General features: G+C 33.4%; 1 protein-coding gene and 1 long non-coding RNA gene across 3 annotated transcripts in view; one reads left to right on the forward strand and one right to left on the reverse strand.

Moving 5' to 3' along the window:
* Nucleotides 1–987: 987 nt before the first annotated feature.
* Myo31DF (Unconventional myosin ID) overlaps nucleotides 988–17,963 on the reverse strand; it is a 44,413-nt gene continuing 27,437 nt past the window's right edge. Inside the window, exons 4-18 of one of the 2 annotated variants that reach the window (XM_081989930.1) lie at nucleotides 16,207–16,242; nucleotides 13,864–14,105; nucleotides 13,655–13,813; nucleotides 13,453–13,593; nucleotides 13,178–13,402; nucleotides 12,909–13,119; nucleotides 9,294–9,456; nucleotides 9,069–9,225; nucleotides 8,766–9,010; nucleotides 6,347–6,564; nucleotides 6,112–6,290; nucleotides 5,798–6,052; nucleotides 5,595–5,742; nucleotides 2,422–2,563; nucleotides 988–2,362 (exon numbers count right to left, since the gene is read on the reverse strand). In XM_081989930.1, the coding sequence (XP_081846056.1) occupies nucleotides 2,164–2,362; nucleotides 2,422–2,563; nucleotides 5,595–5,742; nucleotides 5,798–6,052; nucleotides 6,112–6,290; nucleotides 6,347–6,564; nucleotides 8,766–9,010; nucleotides 9,069–9,225; nucleotides 9,294–9,456; nucleotides 12,909–13,119; nucleotides 13,178–13,402; nucleotides 13,453–13,593; nucleotides 13,655–13,813; nucleotides 13,864–14,105; nucleotides 16,207–16,242 (2,720 nt within the window). In that variant the 3' untranslated portion in view covers nucleotides 988–2,163. The remainder of the gene's footprint in view (nucleotides 2,363–2,421; nucleotides 2,564–5,594; nucleotides 5,743–5,797; nucleotides 6,053–6,111; nucleotides 6,291–6,346; nucleotides 6,565–8,765; nucleotides 9,011–9,068; nucleotides 9,226–9,293; nucleotides 9,457–12,908; nucleotides 13,120–13,177; nucleotides 13,403–13,452; nucleotides 13,594–13,654; nucleotides 13,814–13,863; nucleotides 14,106–16,206; nucleotides 16,243–17,963) is intronic. The other variant, XM_081989940.1, reaches the window with a different exon arrangement.
* On the forward strand, nucleotides 7,128–8,219 carry LOC145735929 (uncharacterized). The gene is made up of 2 exons (XR_014179809.1): nucleotides 7,128–7,266; nucleotides 7,454–8,219. It is a non-coding gene; the product is annotated as an uncharacterized LOC145735929 (long non-coding RNA).

Raw genomic sequence — 17,963 nt, forward strand, 5'->3', positions numbered from 1 at the left:
AACCCTGATTTTTGAAACTTTAGAGAATGGTTTGACAGTTTTGACGTTAGTGACAGTTGTCACGTGATTGTAGAACACTATTTAGCTAGACGGTCACGTGATAATTGTCAAAATAACGGAATAAATATCAAAAACCGATTTTATATCAAATACTACAAGAAAACGTTTCTAAACCCTGATTTTTGCAACTTTAGAGCATAGTTTGCCAGTTTTAACGTTAGTGACAGTTGTCACGTCATTTTAGAACACTATTTACCTAGACGTTCACGTGACAATTGTCAAAATAACTGTCATAAATATTAGAAACACGTTTTATACCAAATACTACAGGAAAACGTTTCTAAACCCTGATTTTTGCAACTTTAGAGCATGGTTTGACGTTATTGACAGTTGTCACGTGATTTCAGAGGACCATTTAGCTAGACTATGAAGTGACAATTGTCAAAATAACTGTCAGAAAACTAAATCTCAGAAAATCGTCTTGTTTCGAAAACTGTGTTAAACTGTAATTCTTGCAAATTCCAGTAAAATTTTGATAATTCTGACAATAATGACAGACATCACGTGGTTTTAGAGAATAGTTTGGAGTAAGAAGATGACTGTTTTAAGCGCATTTAAAGAATCGTTATTAAATTTCCTATTCAATAAATTGAAAAAGTATTTGAAAAGTTTCACAACCAACATAATGGCAATAACGTAATTAAAAACGGTAGATTATATACAAAAAACAGGAAAACGGTAGAAACTACAAAAACGGTATCCATTCTTTCTTTTATTCCATTTTTAATAACGGGGTAGGTTCTGATGGGAAGAGCGAGCGGGGTGAAGTTATTGGAAATGAGGTAGATCTACCCAGAACGGGGTAGCTTTGGTAACGCTGCCCGTGATATATTGCCCGTGAATAATTGTAATTAGACAAAAAATCAACTTACCTAACTATCGCCTTTACTAAATCATTAAAAAGAGGATATAAAGAAACGTGTCAAGTTGGAGTAAAAATTATTTATTTAATAATCTGTATATCTCAAAAATATTATGTATAAAATAAAGTGTTTTTTTTTTATAAAGGCACATAGCTGACTAATAATACAGAATCCTGCACAATATACAAAAATCTTATGTGGAAACAATCAATGGCACCGATTAGTAAAAACCTTCAAAACAACTAAAGCATAATTCGTCTTAGACGAAAATACTTTCTCCATATAAAAACGCTCAATCATTACGAACCTAGAAAATAAATAGAAGAGTTTAAGTAACAAAGATTAGAGGGGGTGTATCACCTTATTTAAGTTATTGCCCAAACAACTACTATAAAACCAACAACAATTGGCCAGTATAAAAATATAGAGTAAATATTAAACAAAAAAGAACAACAATCAATAGAGAAGTAAATTCGTTGTAACCGAAAATAATAAGCGTTCCCATAACGAGGACAATACTTGTAAAAAGGTACTCTGGAACAACTTGGAAGCGCTTAAAGCTAACTAAGATTAAGTACCGCTTAGATTTATACGTAGCAAAATAATAATACAAAGCGTAACACAGATAGCAAATATAGCACATCAAAACTTATCATACCGGATTAGTATGAAAGTGTAAAACTGGTACTTTTAGGTTAATAAGACAAGTTTAGTGTAAATCTCAGTTCAAATAAACAGGGTGTCCTGAAAACAGTTCAATATGTAACCATTTCGTGGCGCTCAGTGTCAACAAAATGTTGGTCCGTGAATTTAGACAGTTAAAAGTAAAAAGATCCATCAACATTTTTTTTTTTCATCTTTGCCCATGTTATATTATTTTATACAGTTTTATCTGCAAAAATAAAGCCGCCACAAGCTGTCTAAATATACGGCCCAAACATTGCAAATCAAAAAGATGTAGAATTCTTAATTAAGAATCGAATTAACATTCTATTAAGTCCCAACATCTTTAAATAAAACAGGACACAACTGTTTTCCCAACCCAATATTTTCGGTAAAAAATCCTCATAAAAAAACGCATTAAATGCATTCTAAACATAAAGGCGCGCATCTAAGGCACTAAAAAGTGTTAGTTATTCCGCACCCTAACAACTAAATTCTTTGGATGTACTTAATATGGAAACCGCCTATTTAGCCGTCGAAAAATGACTGGATTTCACTCTAAATCGAAACGAGACGGCTAGTTTTTATAATGATTGTTTCCGTTTTCCAGAATCGCAAAACTGGACGGCAACATGTACGAAATATTGCTCCCGTCCTTTTTAAATGTGGGCGTCTGCACATCGGCGGACACTTGTACGTTGATTAAACGCTGCTTACCACCCAACGAACACTGAAGCGTTTTGCTTACTTTAACGGGTAAGTCGGTGTTTCGCAGTCTAAAATAAGTTAATTAGCACACTGAAACGGGTGAGATGTATCTTTCAAGAATACTTACTTGAAAAATTGGTTGCATATGGTTCCCACACATTCTCCTATACGGTCTTCTTGCTTTAAACAATGCAGAGAGACCACTAAGTCGTTACCGCCTGGGCAATGCAGGACTAAAAGTTGGTCTTGGCCTGGAGTCACACTAATTCCTAAGAAAAAAAAAATAGCCCTTGATGTAACCAGTTACGAAAAGTCCGATTTCGTTTAGCAAATGAGTTTTTACAGCTTAAATGCATGGTGGCTTTGAAGAGCCATGTTAATTTCTTTCTGGCATTACCATAGTTTCTGGCAATTGTCAGATAGTTTCTGGCAATGCCAGTTAATTTCTGTGATTGTGATAGTTTGTGCCAATGCCAGATAGTTTCTGGCACTTGTCAGATGGTTTCTAATAATGCGACAGTTTCTGCGATTGCCAGATGGTTTCTAACAATGCCAAATAGTTTCTAGCAATTGTCAGATTTCATTTAGCAAATGAGTTTTTACAGCTTAATTGCATGGTGGCTTTGAAGAGCCATGTTAATTTCTCTCTGGCATAGCCATAGTTTCTGGCAATGCCAGTTAATTTCTGTGATTGTGATAGTTTGTGCCAATGCCAGATAGTTTCTGGCAATTGTCAGATGGTTTCTAACAATGCTAGATAATTTCTGCAATTGCCAGATAGTATCTAACAAAGCCAGTTAGTTTCTGGGATTGCCAAATAACTTCTAACAATGCCAAATAGTTTCTTGCAATTGTCAGATAGTCTCTAACAATGCTAGATAATTTCTGCAATTGCCAGATAGTATCTAACAAAGCCAGTTAGTTTCTGGGATTGCCAAATAACTTCTAACAATGCCAAATAGTTTCTTGCAATTGTCAGATAGTCTCTAACAATGCTAGATAGTTTCTGCAATTGCCAGATAGTTTCTAACAAAGCCAGTTAGTTTCTGGGATTGCCAGATAGCTTCTAGCAATTGTCAGATAGTCTCTAACAATGCTAGAAAGTTTCTGGGATTGCCACATAGTTTCTAACAAAGCCAGTTAGTTTCTGGGATTGCCAGGTAGTTTCTAGCAATTGTCAGATAGTTTCTAACAATGCTAGATAGTTTCTGCAATTGTCAGATAGTTTCTAACAAAGCCAGTTAGTTTCTGGGATTGCCAGGTAGTTTCTAACAATGCTGAATAGTTTCTAGCAATTGTCAGATAGTTTCTAATAATGCTAGATAGTTTCTGCAATTGCCAGATAGTTTTTAACAAATCCAGTTAGTTTCTGGGATTGTCAGATAATTTCTAACAATGCCAAATAGTTTCTAACAAAGCCAGTTAGTTTCTGGGATTGCCAGGTAGTTTCTAACAATGCTGAATAGTTTCTAGCAAATGTCAAATAGTTTCTGGAATGCTGAATAGTTTCTAGCAATTGCCAGAGTCTGTAACAATTCTAGATGGTTTCTGGGATTGCCAAATAGTTTCTAACAAAGCTAGTTAGTTTCTGGGATTGCCAGGTAGTTTCTAACAATGCTGAATAGTTTCTAGCAATTGTCAGATAGTATCTAACAATGCTAGATAGTTTCTAACAATGCTAGATAGTTTCTAACAATGCTAGATAGTTTCTGCAATTGCCAGATAGTTTCTAACAATGCCAAATAGTTTCTAGTAATTGTCAGATAGTCTCTAACAATACTAGATAGTTTCTGAGATTGCCAGATAGTTTCTAACAATGCCAAATAGTTTCTAGCAATTGTCAGATAGTATCTAACAATGCTAGATAGTTTCTAACAATGCTAGATAGTTTCTGCAATTGCCAGATAGTTTTTAACAAAGCCAGTTAGTTTCTGGGATTGCCAGATAGTTTCTAACAATGCCAAATAGTTTCTGGCAATGCTGATAGTTTCTAGCAATTGCCAGAGTCTGTAACAATTCTAGATGGTTTCTGGGATTGCCAGATAATTTCTAACAAAGCTAAATAGTTTCTAGTAATTAAGTCTCTAACAATGCTAGATAGTTTCTGTGATTGCCAGATAGTTTCAAACAATGCCAAATAGTTTCTAGCAATTGTCAGATAGTATCTAACAATGCTAGATAGTTTCTAACAAAGCCAGTTAGTTTCTGGGATTGTCAGATAGTTTCTGGGATTACCAGATAGTTTCTAGCAATTGTCAGATAGTTTCTAACAAAGCCAGTTAGGTTCTGGAATTGCCAGGTAGTTTCTAACAATGCTGAATAGTTTCTAACAATGCTAGATAGTTTCTGCAATTGCCAGATAGTTTTTAACAAAGCCAGTTAGTTTCTGGGATTGCCAGATAGTTTCTAACAATGCCAAATAGTTTCTGGCAATGCTGATAGTTTCTAGCAATTGCCAGAGTCTGTAACAATTCTAGATGGTTTCTGGGATTGCCAGATAATTTCTAACAAAGCTAAATAGTTTCTAGTAATTAAGTCTCTAACAATGCTAGATAGTTTCTGTGATTGCCAGATAGTTTCAAACAATGCCAAATAGTTTCTAGCAATTGTCAGATAGTATCTAACAATGCTAGATAGTTTCTAACAAAGCCAGTTAGTTTCTGGGATTGTCAGATAGTTTCTGGGATTACCAGATAGTTTCTAGCAATTGTCAGATAGTTTCTAACAAAGCCAGTTAGGTTCTGGAATTGCCAGGTAGTTTCTAACAATGCTGAATAGTTTCTAACAATGCTAGATAGTTTCTGCAATTGCCAGATAGTTTTTAACAAAGCCAGTTAGTTTCTGGGATTGCCAGATAGTTTCTAACAATGCCAAATAGTTTCTGACAATGCTGATAGTTTCTAGCAATTGTCAGAGTCTGTAACAATTCTGTATGGTTTATGGGATTGCCAGATAGTTTCTAACAAACCCAAATAGTTTCTAGCAATTGTCAGATAGTTTCTAACAAAGCCAGTTAGTTTTTGGGATTGCCAGATAGTTTCTAACAATGCCAGATAGGTCATCATCTGCGTGTCCTGTTTGTGACAAGTAATTTAAACGCGACAAAATCTTGACAGCATTGAGTAACCTAACCAAAATTTCATTTCAGCCATAAAGAAACCACTCAGCTTTCTTAATTTTAAGTGAAACACACGGTTTTATAATTTTTATCAATACTAATTTTTCGGTTAAGGATTTCAGCTGTTTACATGGTACAAAAAACGAAATATAATAAACAATGATCGGTTTTAAATCACTTACCTGTCAAGTCTTTCAATGGCACTCCCTCCTTCATATTTCTAAACTTTTCGCAGTCCAACTTAAAAATAAACTGGTCAGTCACCATCATCACTCGCTCCGCCACTTTATTAAACCTATTAAACTTGGTCACGTAAGAAGAGAACAAAACCTGGAAAATAACCACATTTTTACTACAATATAGAGTTGGCTTTTTGCTTATTTACCTGTGTAAAGTGTTTGGTATTTTTCAAATTATTAATGGCATCGTTGTATAAAGTGTAGTTGCTATTCTCGTCCAATCGGCATAAGTAGTTGCCCTCCCATTTTCTGTCCAGACCATAGTAAGGTCTTTTGTTGATAAGGGCGCTGGCCGCGCTAATTTTCAACTTCATCTGCGGCCAATCCGCTTTGTTTACTTTACTGAGGATCATGTACGCTCGCCATCTGTTGTAAGCCATGCGGAAAAGTCTTGCCGTGCTCTGAAATAGTTTCAGTCAGTCAGTTACTCTTGAGTTAATTGTCTATGAACGTAGTTTACATTTAACGTTTTCGGTGGAGCAGTCCAAATAATACTTTTGCCATAATCTTTCATTGATTTGGCCCGTTGGAATTTTACTTGGAGTTGGTTAATATACACACGCATTTTCTTCAGTCTGTAGGCTTTTACCATAACCATCAACGCTTGCATTCTTCTATACAGCTGTCTTGCTTTATAACCTACATTTAGCACAACCAAAGTGAAAAACAGTTCATAAAACAACCAATTAATTTACCTCTCCACGTTTTTTGAATTAAAGTAACAATACCAGGAATTAACTGGTTTCTCTTATTTTCCAATTCGAACAGAGTCCGCGGTGACCGAATGAATATCTTGGTTTTGCCATATTTCACATCGTCGGTGTATCCAGTTTCGTCGATTAGGACTTGAACACCTTCTTTTTCTGAACCGTTGCGGAAGTTAGGCCATGTGTATTGTGAAATCATTTTATACCTGAATTACAGCAAAAAGGATTATTTTAAATTACTCAATTGAGAATAAAAAATAATACAAACATTACTATAAATAAAAACGTATGACTTGCAGACCACCCTATGTAATAGTATCTTCTATTTTTTTTGTCCCTGACTATATGATATAAATTATTAGATTACCGGCAAACGAGCAAACAATTAAGTTAAAAATGTTTTGTGTGAAAATAACAAGGTTGCAAACAAACGCAATTAACGAAGACAGTTTAGAGATCTTTCAGAGCGCCAGTTTTATTGAATCTCCATCGAAGTTCAAAAGATTGTTGTAAATAGTTCAACTGCCCTATTCAAGTCCCACCAATAGTCTTTTATTAAACCGAGTTTCCCATAAAAAACAAACAATATACTGTTCTCGCGGACTGAGTTTACCCGTGCGTCATCTCCCTGTGATTTAGAAGTTGACATGCATTATTGACTTCATCCTTGTCTATTGTTCACTTTCAGAAAGGGTAAATATCTAAGTGAATGTCTTCCAAAAAAAACATTTACTGATTAGCGCTTCTATTTCAGTCATTGTCAGTTTGAAAACCATCGACATTTATTTGATTTGTTTACTATTAATTCTTTTCCGTTTCTTTGTGTTGTTAATCATTTATAAAGTTTTCTATTTACCACACCACCACAGTTCTTTTAAGAGCTATTGTTTCTACGTTTTTAACATTCTGTAAGTACTTTCATAATATTATTATTAATATTTTTATTTTTTTTATGTCGGCTGTCACGATCTAACCAAAATTGGCACAATTACTAACCTGTTTTGAAAAAAAAGTGGGAGTGTCTATTATGGTTTTTATTTAGCCATTTGGTTTTTCGTAAATTCGGAATTACTTACTATTACAGTATTTTTTTAGAAAATGCCTGGAAAAATTCTCCATAGACAAGCCCAGCAGTTAATTCTTAACCTTTGTGAATATTTTAAATTGGAAAAAACCAATGGAGGACCTTTAGAAGCTTTATCATCTGTTCAGGAAGAAAATAAGAAATTTTAAGACTTTACATATTCTTACTGATGTATTCTTTTTTATACTAGAAGGTTGCAGCTGCTTTGAAAATTTCCCGCAAAACTGTTTATTCGATTCGGAAAAAGCAAGCAAGTAATCTTATGATTTCCTCACCTAGCAAACGTAAATCGAGACGTTATCGACGGGCCAAGACCACTGATTTATCTGAAAGCATTAAAATGGATGTTCGAAATACATTATATGATATGTACAACGATAGTATGTTAATAATAGTAAAATATATCTAATTTTGTAAGAAACATCTATTAACATTTTATTGTTTCCAGATACTGAGATTTTTGGGTTGCATTATAGATTTTTCATAAAAATTTCTTCAAACATATTAATAATAAAGCCATAGAAAAAATAAAATAAGTGTCTAAAAGGTTTTCCAGCGGGTTTAAAATAAAATTAGTGGATTGCAACCTGAAAATTAAATATGAGATACTACAGCATCACTCAAAATGTCTTATTGAATTTTTAATTTGTTGTATTTATTTTAGAGAAACATGTAACCATCTAGAATCTAAATCAAGAGCTTAAAGTTAAATAAATACTACATATTGGTGATACATCTCTACGAATTTTGGTAAATAAATTAGGTTTCAAATTTAGACTGAATTCTATGATTCAAACGGAGACTTCTCATAAATAAAAAATGTTATTTCGGTCAAGATATTTTTGATTTGCTTTGGTATAAGGTTGTTTTAGTGCAAATTTGCAGCCAAAGATCTCTACTTTCTGACTGACAATATACGCAAAATTTTAAACGTGACGAAGCTTTAGACACGCCCTTTTCTATAATATGAACATTATTATTTGTTGACGAAAACTTGATTTGATTCATATGATTATAAATGACGTAGCCTTCGTGACGCACGGGCAAACTCACTCCGCGAGAACAGTAGATCGGATCAAAAAAGCAACAATAGACTAAATTGTTCAAAGTAACAGTGACAATTGTTAAAAATAATGAAAACAGAATTTTAAAATTTTCATGTCTTACTGTGCTAAAATTACAAAGCTCAATAAAGTCATTTAATGTCTGACAAAGTTAAGTAATACAATTAAATTCACAATTTTAATAAATTTGTAATTGATTTTAGGGTTATTTGTTCGCTCAACACCACTTATCAGTTTTAACACTTTTTGTCAAACTTACCTCTTGAGGAATTTGTCGTATCGCTGCCTGTGGGCAAAACCAGCCCTACGAACTCGTACATTCTCAATCAAACCCAAATAACTAACTTGATGTTTCACTCTTTCGTAATCAAAACCAGAGGCTGACTTAACCTCATTGGGTTTAATACATCTGACGTAATGGGGTTCTTTGCTAATTAACGTCTTTACCAAATCCTGCATGGAATTTTTGAACATTGTACCCGCTGTAGGAGGCCTTCTTGTAATCTTAAAAATATAATTAAATTGATATGTTATCATATAATGTTTTTTGCAATAAGTGTACCTGTGATATGTCCTGAGCTCCTTCGGGCCACATTTCTTTCAAATTTGGATCGCTGGAATTATACAACAGTCTTTTAAAATCTTGGAATAGAGTGTCTTTGTTTTTGTCTAGGAAACCTATAATGCAGTACGTCACGTCTCCTGCGTAATGGGTGATTCTAAGATTGTAAATGAATCAAAATTAGCACCAGAAATTAAATTGCATGTCTGAAATGACAAACCTTACCTAAAATCTACTTTGTGCCTTAAATTTTTCTCAGTAGTTTTAGTCTGTCTTGACATGTAGTGTTTGTGATTTTTAAGCTGTTTGTCCATTGCTTCTAGTAGTAGTTCATCGGTTACCCTTTCGGCCGTCATTTTGCATGCATCGTCCATAATAGCCATTACACCTAGTATTAAGTTACAATTAATTCAAGTGCTTATAATAAACTACTAGTCAATTGATGCAAAACAATTAAGATGATTCTAGTGGAAAATAGTTTTGGAGCAAAGATACGGAAAATATATATGAAGAAAATCAAACAAAAATAGGTTGACGTAACCAGCTGTAAAGGTTTTGAATGTGACGTTTGATTCTTTAGTTGTCACATTCAAAACATTTACGGCAGATATTTCATTGCTCTTCTCAGATTGTACACCAAGTCAGATCAAGAAGTTAAACCGGGGGGTAGATCGCCGAAGTATTTTGGTGTACACACTCGAGGTAATTCGAAGCATTATGAGGCACTTTGCCAGTATTACGAGGCATTTTGAGGTATTTATAAGGCATTTTATAAAATTTTGAGGCATTGACTATATATTTGCAAATGTTTTGCGATATTTTCATTCGAATTTTGAGCGCAATAAGGCCTAAATAAAGGAAATTTTGCGATATTTTAAAGAATACATTGTAGTAGACCAAGCAGAGTAGACAATATAGTGTATCAATATAACAAAATTGACCGCACATGTAATTATTATGGTAAAATAATAATTTGTTACATGGTATTAAGTTGAAACAATATTCATTACAAATTATTATAATAATTTACCAATTTTTCAACATTTAAACTACATTTCTAAGGTCACGTGACTGTTTTTTACAGATGTCAACTGGATTTTACAGTGTTGCAAGCTCTAAAATTGCATAATCAAAGTCACGTGATGTGTCTCTTACAATTTCAGCTTTTACAACTGTCTAAAATAGTCTAAATTTAATTTACCAAGTTTTTAAAGTTTAAATCACATTTTAACGGTCACGTGATTAATTTTGACAGGTATCAATTGGCCTTTGGGGTGGTGCAAGCTCAGAATTGCATTATCAACGTCACGTGACGTGTACTTTGCAATTTAAGTTTCTGCAACTGTCCAAATTGTATTTATCAATTTTTCAAAGTTAAACTGCGTTTTGGAGGTCACGTGACGGTTTTTGACAATGTCAACTAGTCTTTACAGTGTTGCAAGCTCAAAAATTGAATTATCAAAGTCACGTGACGTAGTTCTTACAATTTTACCACTGTCTAAATTTAAAATACTATATATTTCAACTGTTTCTTTTAAATAATAGAGGTCTTTATTTGACACGTGCTAACTTGGTTACTATGACAGTTAAAAGATTCGTTTAAACGTCAAAATATAACCCGTAATTTCAGACAACCGTACAAAAAATTTTTTTGTTTGTTAGAATATGAAAAAACAGTCACCTGACCTTAGAAAATCAATTTTAAGCTTTCGGCACAATGTCAAATCAAGTGTCAAAAACCTAATCTAACCTAAAAACTGTCACGTGACTTTGACATGGGTCAAAATGTCATGTACAAATTGTAAAAGCAGACATGCTACTTAAATAATCTGACCTAAAAACTGCCACAGGAGCAAAAAAAAATTTTAGGGTATATTTCATCAAGGTTTAGTATTGTCTCAATACCAGTGACCTTATAACTAAATTTAAGAATGCCGCAAATGTGTAGGTAAACATTGGGCAAGGCATTTCAAGGTATTTCAAGGTAATATGAGGCATTTTAGGAAGTTTTAAGGCATTATTGCTATGAGTCATTTTGAGCAATAATGAAGCATTGTGAGGTATTTTAAAGGCATTTCAAGGTATTTTGTATGCCTAAAGGCATTTCGGACTTCATATTCTGCCGCTTCAAACACAAATTAAATTACCAATTATTGAGTCAAATGTAGTTGACCGCCCAGTTATAATTTAACTATATTAAAAAATAAACAGTCTTAACACAGGATTATGAGTAAAATTATATTACGAACCAATTAAAGGTTTGGTGCAAAAATCTATGAATACAATTCGTGACTTGAAACCATTTTCAAAGAGCAGGCAAAGTGATTGAAAATAATTGGTAGGTCAAACTGATTAATGTCACTACACGATTTGGCTTTCAGAAAATATGCAGGTGAAGAGTGAAATAAAGCACTCATTTAGATCCTTTAAGTGGAGTATTTATCACAAAAGTAAGCCACTATTTGAAAGGAACGTTAAATTTTACTTTCTGAAATTACTTATATGTAAGTTTGTTGAAGAACGGAGTTGTTTCCAAGCAATAATTTTCTGAGAAGCATGTCTAGAACTATCTATAGTAGATTCAAAGCCTGAAATATGACTAAAAAAGTTTTTACGTTGCCCAACAACGATAATAACCTGACATTTGCATCGAACACATAACAAAGAGTGTAACTGCAAATAACTTCAGAGTGGTAAGAGATGCTCAGTTTAAATTAAAAAAAATCGCAATTAAAAACTTGCGCTAGTGTTTTTTTAAAAAGGATACTAAATGGCGCCATCTATAGATTAAAATAAAACAACTTATATGACTTTGCCTGCATTGTATAAAAACATGTGAAAAACTTTTAGTCTATTTCTATAAGAGAAAATTAGCCTAATCCTTTGATTTTTTGACGGTCTATGACATAATAATTTGTAGCAATGTTTCTTGGATACCCTGTATATGATTTCAAGATTTCTAGAAAATTAATGACAAACAGAAACAATGGAATCAAATTCAAACATTCGAAGAAGTCATTCATTATCACTAATTAATTTACATTTCTAGAAACTCGCAAAACTAGAAAATAAATTAGATTGCGAGGTGACAACGAGACGAGCTGATCTATTTGGGTGGGTAATAAACAAATTTTTCAGAATATTTTTCTATTAATTAAAAAAGGAAGAATCCACTTCCAACTTGCAAATGCATCATTATTTTACTCCTTAAACCACTTATAGTACCTTAAACCATTACTTGATACTTGAGTTTAGCATTAAATAGCGTGTTGGAAAGCCGACACTTAGTTTTACGCCATTATCTACGGTAGTAAAAGTCTGCAATTTTGTTATTGCCTTCTTTAGGCAACTTGTAGGTTCGACCATTAAAGGAGTTAATCTTGGTCCCAACATTTTATTGCAAGTCGCTGTTTTTATGACTACAAAATGCAAAATGCAGTAGTATTACAGTAGTATACATTTTCAACTTTGTTATTACTGGAAATATAAAGATATCTTCAAGCAATTACTTTTTATGAAATAATCCATCCAGAAAGACAACTCATAAATGAACAGGTTGTCGGTTTATTTTTACCTCAAAAAATATGAGAATTGTCAATTTTCACTTAGTTTTATGTTAGATTTACTTGTGTTTTTTTTATTTACTTAAATTTTGAAAATTGAAAATTTCAATGCTTAATAGTAAAAATCCTTTGTTGTGACAACACAAAAATATTTTAGATGAGAAACACTCTCCTTTTAGTTACATTTTATTCGCCGCAAGTCTCTATGTTGGATAGTTCCGCAAATACAGTACCTCACATTCTTAATTATCCACCTGGTATGTAAAAAAATTCTTACCTTTGTGAGGTGCTTCAACTAAATCACAAATGATCTGATTGTTAAAGTACTCAATATTGGTCCACTCAATGCCCTCTCTATTGTACTCTTCCTGCTCCTGTTTGAGCACCAGTTCAATGAACAGCTGTTGCAATTTTTCGTTACAATAGTTGATGCAAAACTGCTCGAAACTGTTGTTGTCAAAGATTTCAAAACCGTAAATGTCCAGCACCTAATAATATTTCAGTTTAAAAAAAACTAAACTAAAATTGGAAATTAGTGTCACTCACCCCAATTAAAGAACTTTGATAAACTTTCTGAAGATTTTGATTATCTACAGCGATAGCAGCGTTGATGCGTTTAACAATCCAGCTAAACAACCTCTCGTAGATCGCTTTGGAGAATGCGTCCCTACCAAATTGAGCTTCAGACTCAGTATGTTCCTTTCGCATTATGTCACCTCTGGCCGCTATCACTCTTTCACACAAAGCAGTTTCTAAGTCAGATTTTCGCACCTATAAATTCACATTAGCCAAGCTTTGAGTCATTCAAAAAATTCTTGTACCTTCAACAATGAAGCGACATCGTCAACAGCCCTGGATTGCCTTAGTTCCAATTTATCTTCATTCAACATGAATTCCACATTGCCTAGATGCAGTATAGCTGCGACCACACTCCATAAAGTGTCTTGGTCTTCTTTGGAAAACTAATTGGCAACACCGCAATATTTAAACAAAACTTACTTAAAAAACAGAATCTTTAAGTACCTGTAAAGTATTAAGTGATGTGGTAACGTCCTTAAAAAGCGCTCTATCATTGAGACTGTCAACCCTAGCGGCGTTGCCTTGTTTAACGTAAAAATACTGATCTGGATGGCGAGTTACATTCAATCGTCTTAGTAGCTCATCTCCGCCACCTGTCAACAACTGAAAATCAACCAATCAAATGCCGATTTGAATGCTTTGTCAGACCATACCTGATAGAAACAATGAAAGTTTCTCTCTCCTTCCTGTTGCATTGTGACTCTACTCTTTTCCAGCAGGTAATTGCTGATGTGGCCTCCGATAGGATCACCCTTAAAGTCAAAATGAATGTCCATGTACTTGCCAAATCTGGACGAGTTGTCGTTTCTGTTGGTTTTGGCGTTGCCAAACGCCTCCAGAATGGCGTTTGATTGGATGAGGACATTTTTGACGCGTTCGATTTCGTGTTTGCCCTCTAACAGAAAATATTCAACTTTAGTGTGTCATATCCAGAACATTAATAAAAACAAAACATAAAAATGTTAATTCATTCAAAACGAGTGGCTCATAACAAAAGTAGACAGTGTTTGGGTTAGAACATGTAACCGTTCCTGAAACAACCCATAATACAGGGTATTAGAGTTTCTAAAGTGTTACAAAAAGATATCTCGACAACTACTAAAATCTAAATTAACCTTTTGCAGAGAAAAATTATTATTCTGTTGAACAATTGTTTTCTGTACAGGGTGGGCAAATAAGCGAGGTAAGCGGCTGTACCTCCGAAACTAATGATCGTAGAGAGTTACGGTAAAAAAATTTATAGGTTAAGTAGGCAAGGGAAAATGCTGGAAATTATTTTCAAGTTTCCAAGATGGCTACCAGAGGGCGTTTGCGCCATCTTGAATTACATAAAGTTACGTTTCTTGTGATTTTCCCCAATGAATGTAACAAAAAAGTATTTGCGTTTTAATGTTAACTTAAAGTCGAACATTTTTTGAAAAAAACATTTTTCTTTATCTTTCGAAATAAAGTGGTGGGGGGTATTTGAATGTTGTTTTAAATAAATGCCTGTAACTTCAAAACGTCTTTAATACATTTGGATAAATTTGGTATCATTGAAAAGAGCATTTCTTGGGCTTTTAGGTTTCTTCTGATAATGACAGTTGTGACCTAAACGGCCGCCGATAGAGGGCGTTATTTGATATAATAACCAAAATAATGGATTTTCTCAAAAAATTTAAATGCAATGATATGACTTTTTGTAGACTAGAAAATAGACAAATGACAAAAAAAAAAAAAAATAAAAAAAAAATATATATTAAGATGCGGTTTGCGCAGGCTTATTGGTTAGTCATTTGTCTATTTTCTAGTCTACAAAAAGTCATATCATTGCATTTAAATTTTTTGAGAAAATCCATTATTTTGGTTATAATATCAAATAACGCCCTCTATCGGCGGCCGTTTAGGTCACAACTGTCATTATCAGAAGAAACCTAAAAGCCCAAGAAATGCTCTTTTCAATGATACCAAATTTATCCAAATGTATTAAAGACGTTTCGAAGTTACAGGCATTTATTTAAAACAACATTCAAATACCCCCCACCACTTTATTTCGAAAGATAGAGAAAAATGTTTTTTTCAAAAAATGTTCGACTTTAAGTTAACATTAAAACGCAAATACTTTTTTGTTACATTCATTGGGGAAAATCACAAGAAACGTAACTTTATGTAATTCAAGATGGCGCAAACGCCCTCTGGTAGCCATCTTGGAAACTTGAAAATAATTTCCAGCATTTTCCCTTGCCTACTTAACCTATAAATTTTTTTACCGTAACTCTCTACGATCATTAGTTTCCGAGGTACAGCCGCTTACCTCGCTTATTTGCCCACCCTGTACAATGTAACTGTATAATGAATGAAAACGAAACTATTGAATGCGAAGTGGTGCGGTAAATTGTGCGGAAAAAAACTACTCGATTTTTCCTTGTGGGGATTTGTGAATGAAAAATGCTGTTACACATACGTACTTACGAAGAATAGAATTATTAGAAACGCTCGCCGAATCATTACATCAGAATTGATATAAATTAACTATACAGAAAGTTTCTTGTTTGAAGCATTGCACAACATGTTTGTGGATAGAATAAACCATATTTTGATAGAGAAAAAGCAACTTTTGCTATTTGTTTCTAATGTTAGAAGACATTTTTTCTACGAGTCAATTTACACCATAAAGTTCAAAAATGCACCTCGTATAGTATAGAGCACAGCATAAAAGTTCATTTTAATATTGTTTTAAACGTTGTCAAGATATCCATTTGTAATACTAAAAAAAGTACCTTCTAGATCTAGTTTTGACAAAATTGTCCTATGCGTTTGAATTGGGTTAAGGAGCGAAAAAGTATAACTTAAAACATATACATAAAACCACGCACCGTACTCATTAATGTGCGGAAATGTAGACCTGTGCAAGGTTATACAAAATCAACGAAAAGGAATGTCATTTAATGTGTAAGGCGCGTGGCAAAAGACACTATTCAAAATGCAAAACATGTAAGCTGACACCCGATAGTTACTTGCTCTGTCGTATCCGTCCTGACGTGGCAACATCCCTAGGAAGTAAAAAAGATAACCTAAATTTCAAATTCGCTTACAAAAATATCGAGTTTGCTTCAGGTGAAATCAAGTACACGTATATCAATGCAATGCTCAAATACTCTTCAATTAAAGTAGTATATTTGCCTAATAACCTCGAGTGCTGTCTAAACATTATATCAGCAATTAGAGACTATAAAGTGTTGCATAACGGCGGGGCACTTTCTTTATTACAAGTGCAAAATCAAAGCACGTAAATTGTCTTGGGTAATGATTATTATTCTGGTTTAGTTTGATGCAAGTAAGACTGCATTTACTGAGTGATTTGTGTCTGAGACTCGTCATAAACGGGATTTCCCGTACATCTGGTATTATTAGTGTCACAAAGTTTACACACAAATGATCTTATATGTCCATTGTATATTTTCGACAATAATTTTTTATTGACAAGGCTATTTATGACATTTAATGACGTTGTCAACTAGTAACCGAAATGTAAATTTCTAAGAATAGTTTGTCCTGTTTCGAAACTAGACGAATCCGCATTCTGTAGGTTCAATAAATTTTTATTAATTCTGGGTTTTGTACATAAATAAATAATGACAAGAATTCTTTACGTCGTCTGTAAAAGGCAAAAAGTGCACTATTTCAAACGAGACACCCTGTATATTATTACGTCATTTGATTTAACTTGTCATGGTGTACTTTACCGCCTAGTATATCTTATACAAACAGCGCACAGTTTCTGAGATATACAGAGTAAAATTTTAACTGAAAATTGCATTCATGTGGTGTACAAAAAATGTACAGTTCTACAGATATACAGGATGAAAAAACTAACTAAACTAACTAAAAAATTACTAGTCATTTTATAATATAGGGAAAATACTATGGATAGTTTTTGAATTGAACTATATTTCAAGGTCCTAACGAGGTGATATTTGACTCAGTGAAATGGACCACCCGGTATAGTAGAGTATTTAGGTAACAGATTATCGCACTGATTGATAAGATAAAATTTACATTAATACATATTTGGAAGATTACAGAGAATATCCATTTACGCCGCACTTAAATGTCAGCCATTTTAATACATGATGTGAAGCCTTTCAAGGTAAAAAGGTCCTGATTTTCTAGATGGTAAAGGTCATATCGGAAAAGCCTAATCAAATTTTTATGGTCACTTGACCTGTAATCCATGTAACATTTTTTTAAATTATCTATTAGTCCCTAAACTAGCAAAAAAGATTCACCACAACTTCCCTGAATAGTTTTAGGTCAGCATTTTTACATTTTACTTTAAAAATTGTAATCAAAATAACACCAGGTGTTTAAGTATCTAAGACTCTACTAGTAAGTACATAATAATAAATTATTTTCCTGTTACTTTTAAAACTAAGTTCATATTGCCCTATGGCGACATTTTTCATTAATAAGTGACTTTGACAGCGTCCATTATTTATGGATATTAAATATCTTTTGCAGTGCATTCTAATACACTTCAAGAACGTTATAGCAACCAAGCATATTCCGGGTTAAAGATTTATTGCTTTCAAGAATGTAAGATTTTTGACAATTCAAGATTTATGGATCAATCGAAATTGCTGCAAGGAATTCTGTGCTTTAGCTAATATGCTGATCGTTTTTCCTCACATTTATTCGACATTGAAATAGATAAAACACAAACTAATTGCATACATGCAAGGATCCTTGAAATATTTCGATAAAACAGGTACAA

Source organism: Ips typographus, linkage group LG1 (genome assembly GCF_016097725.1).
Source record: "Ips typographus isolate SLU linkage group LG1, UJ_Ityp_2.0, whole genome shotgun sequence".
Classification (NCBI taxonomy): domain Eukaryota; kingdom Metazoa; phylum Arthropoda; class Insecta; order Coleoptera; family Curculionidae; genus Ips; species Ips typographus.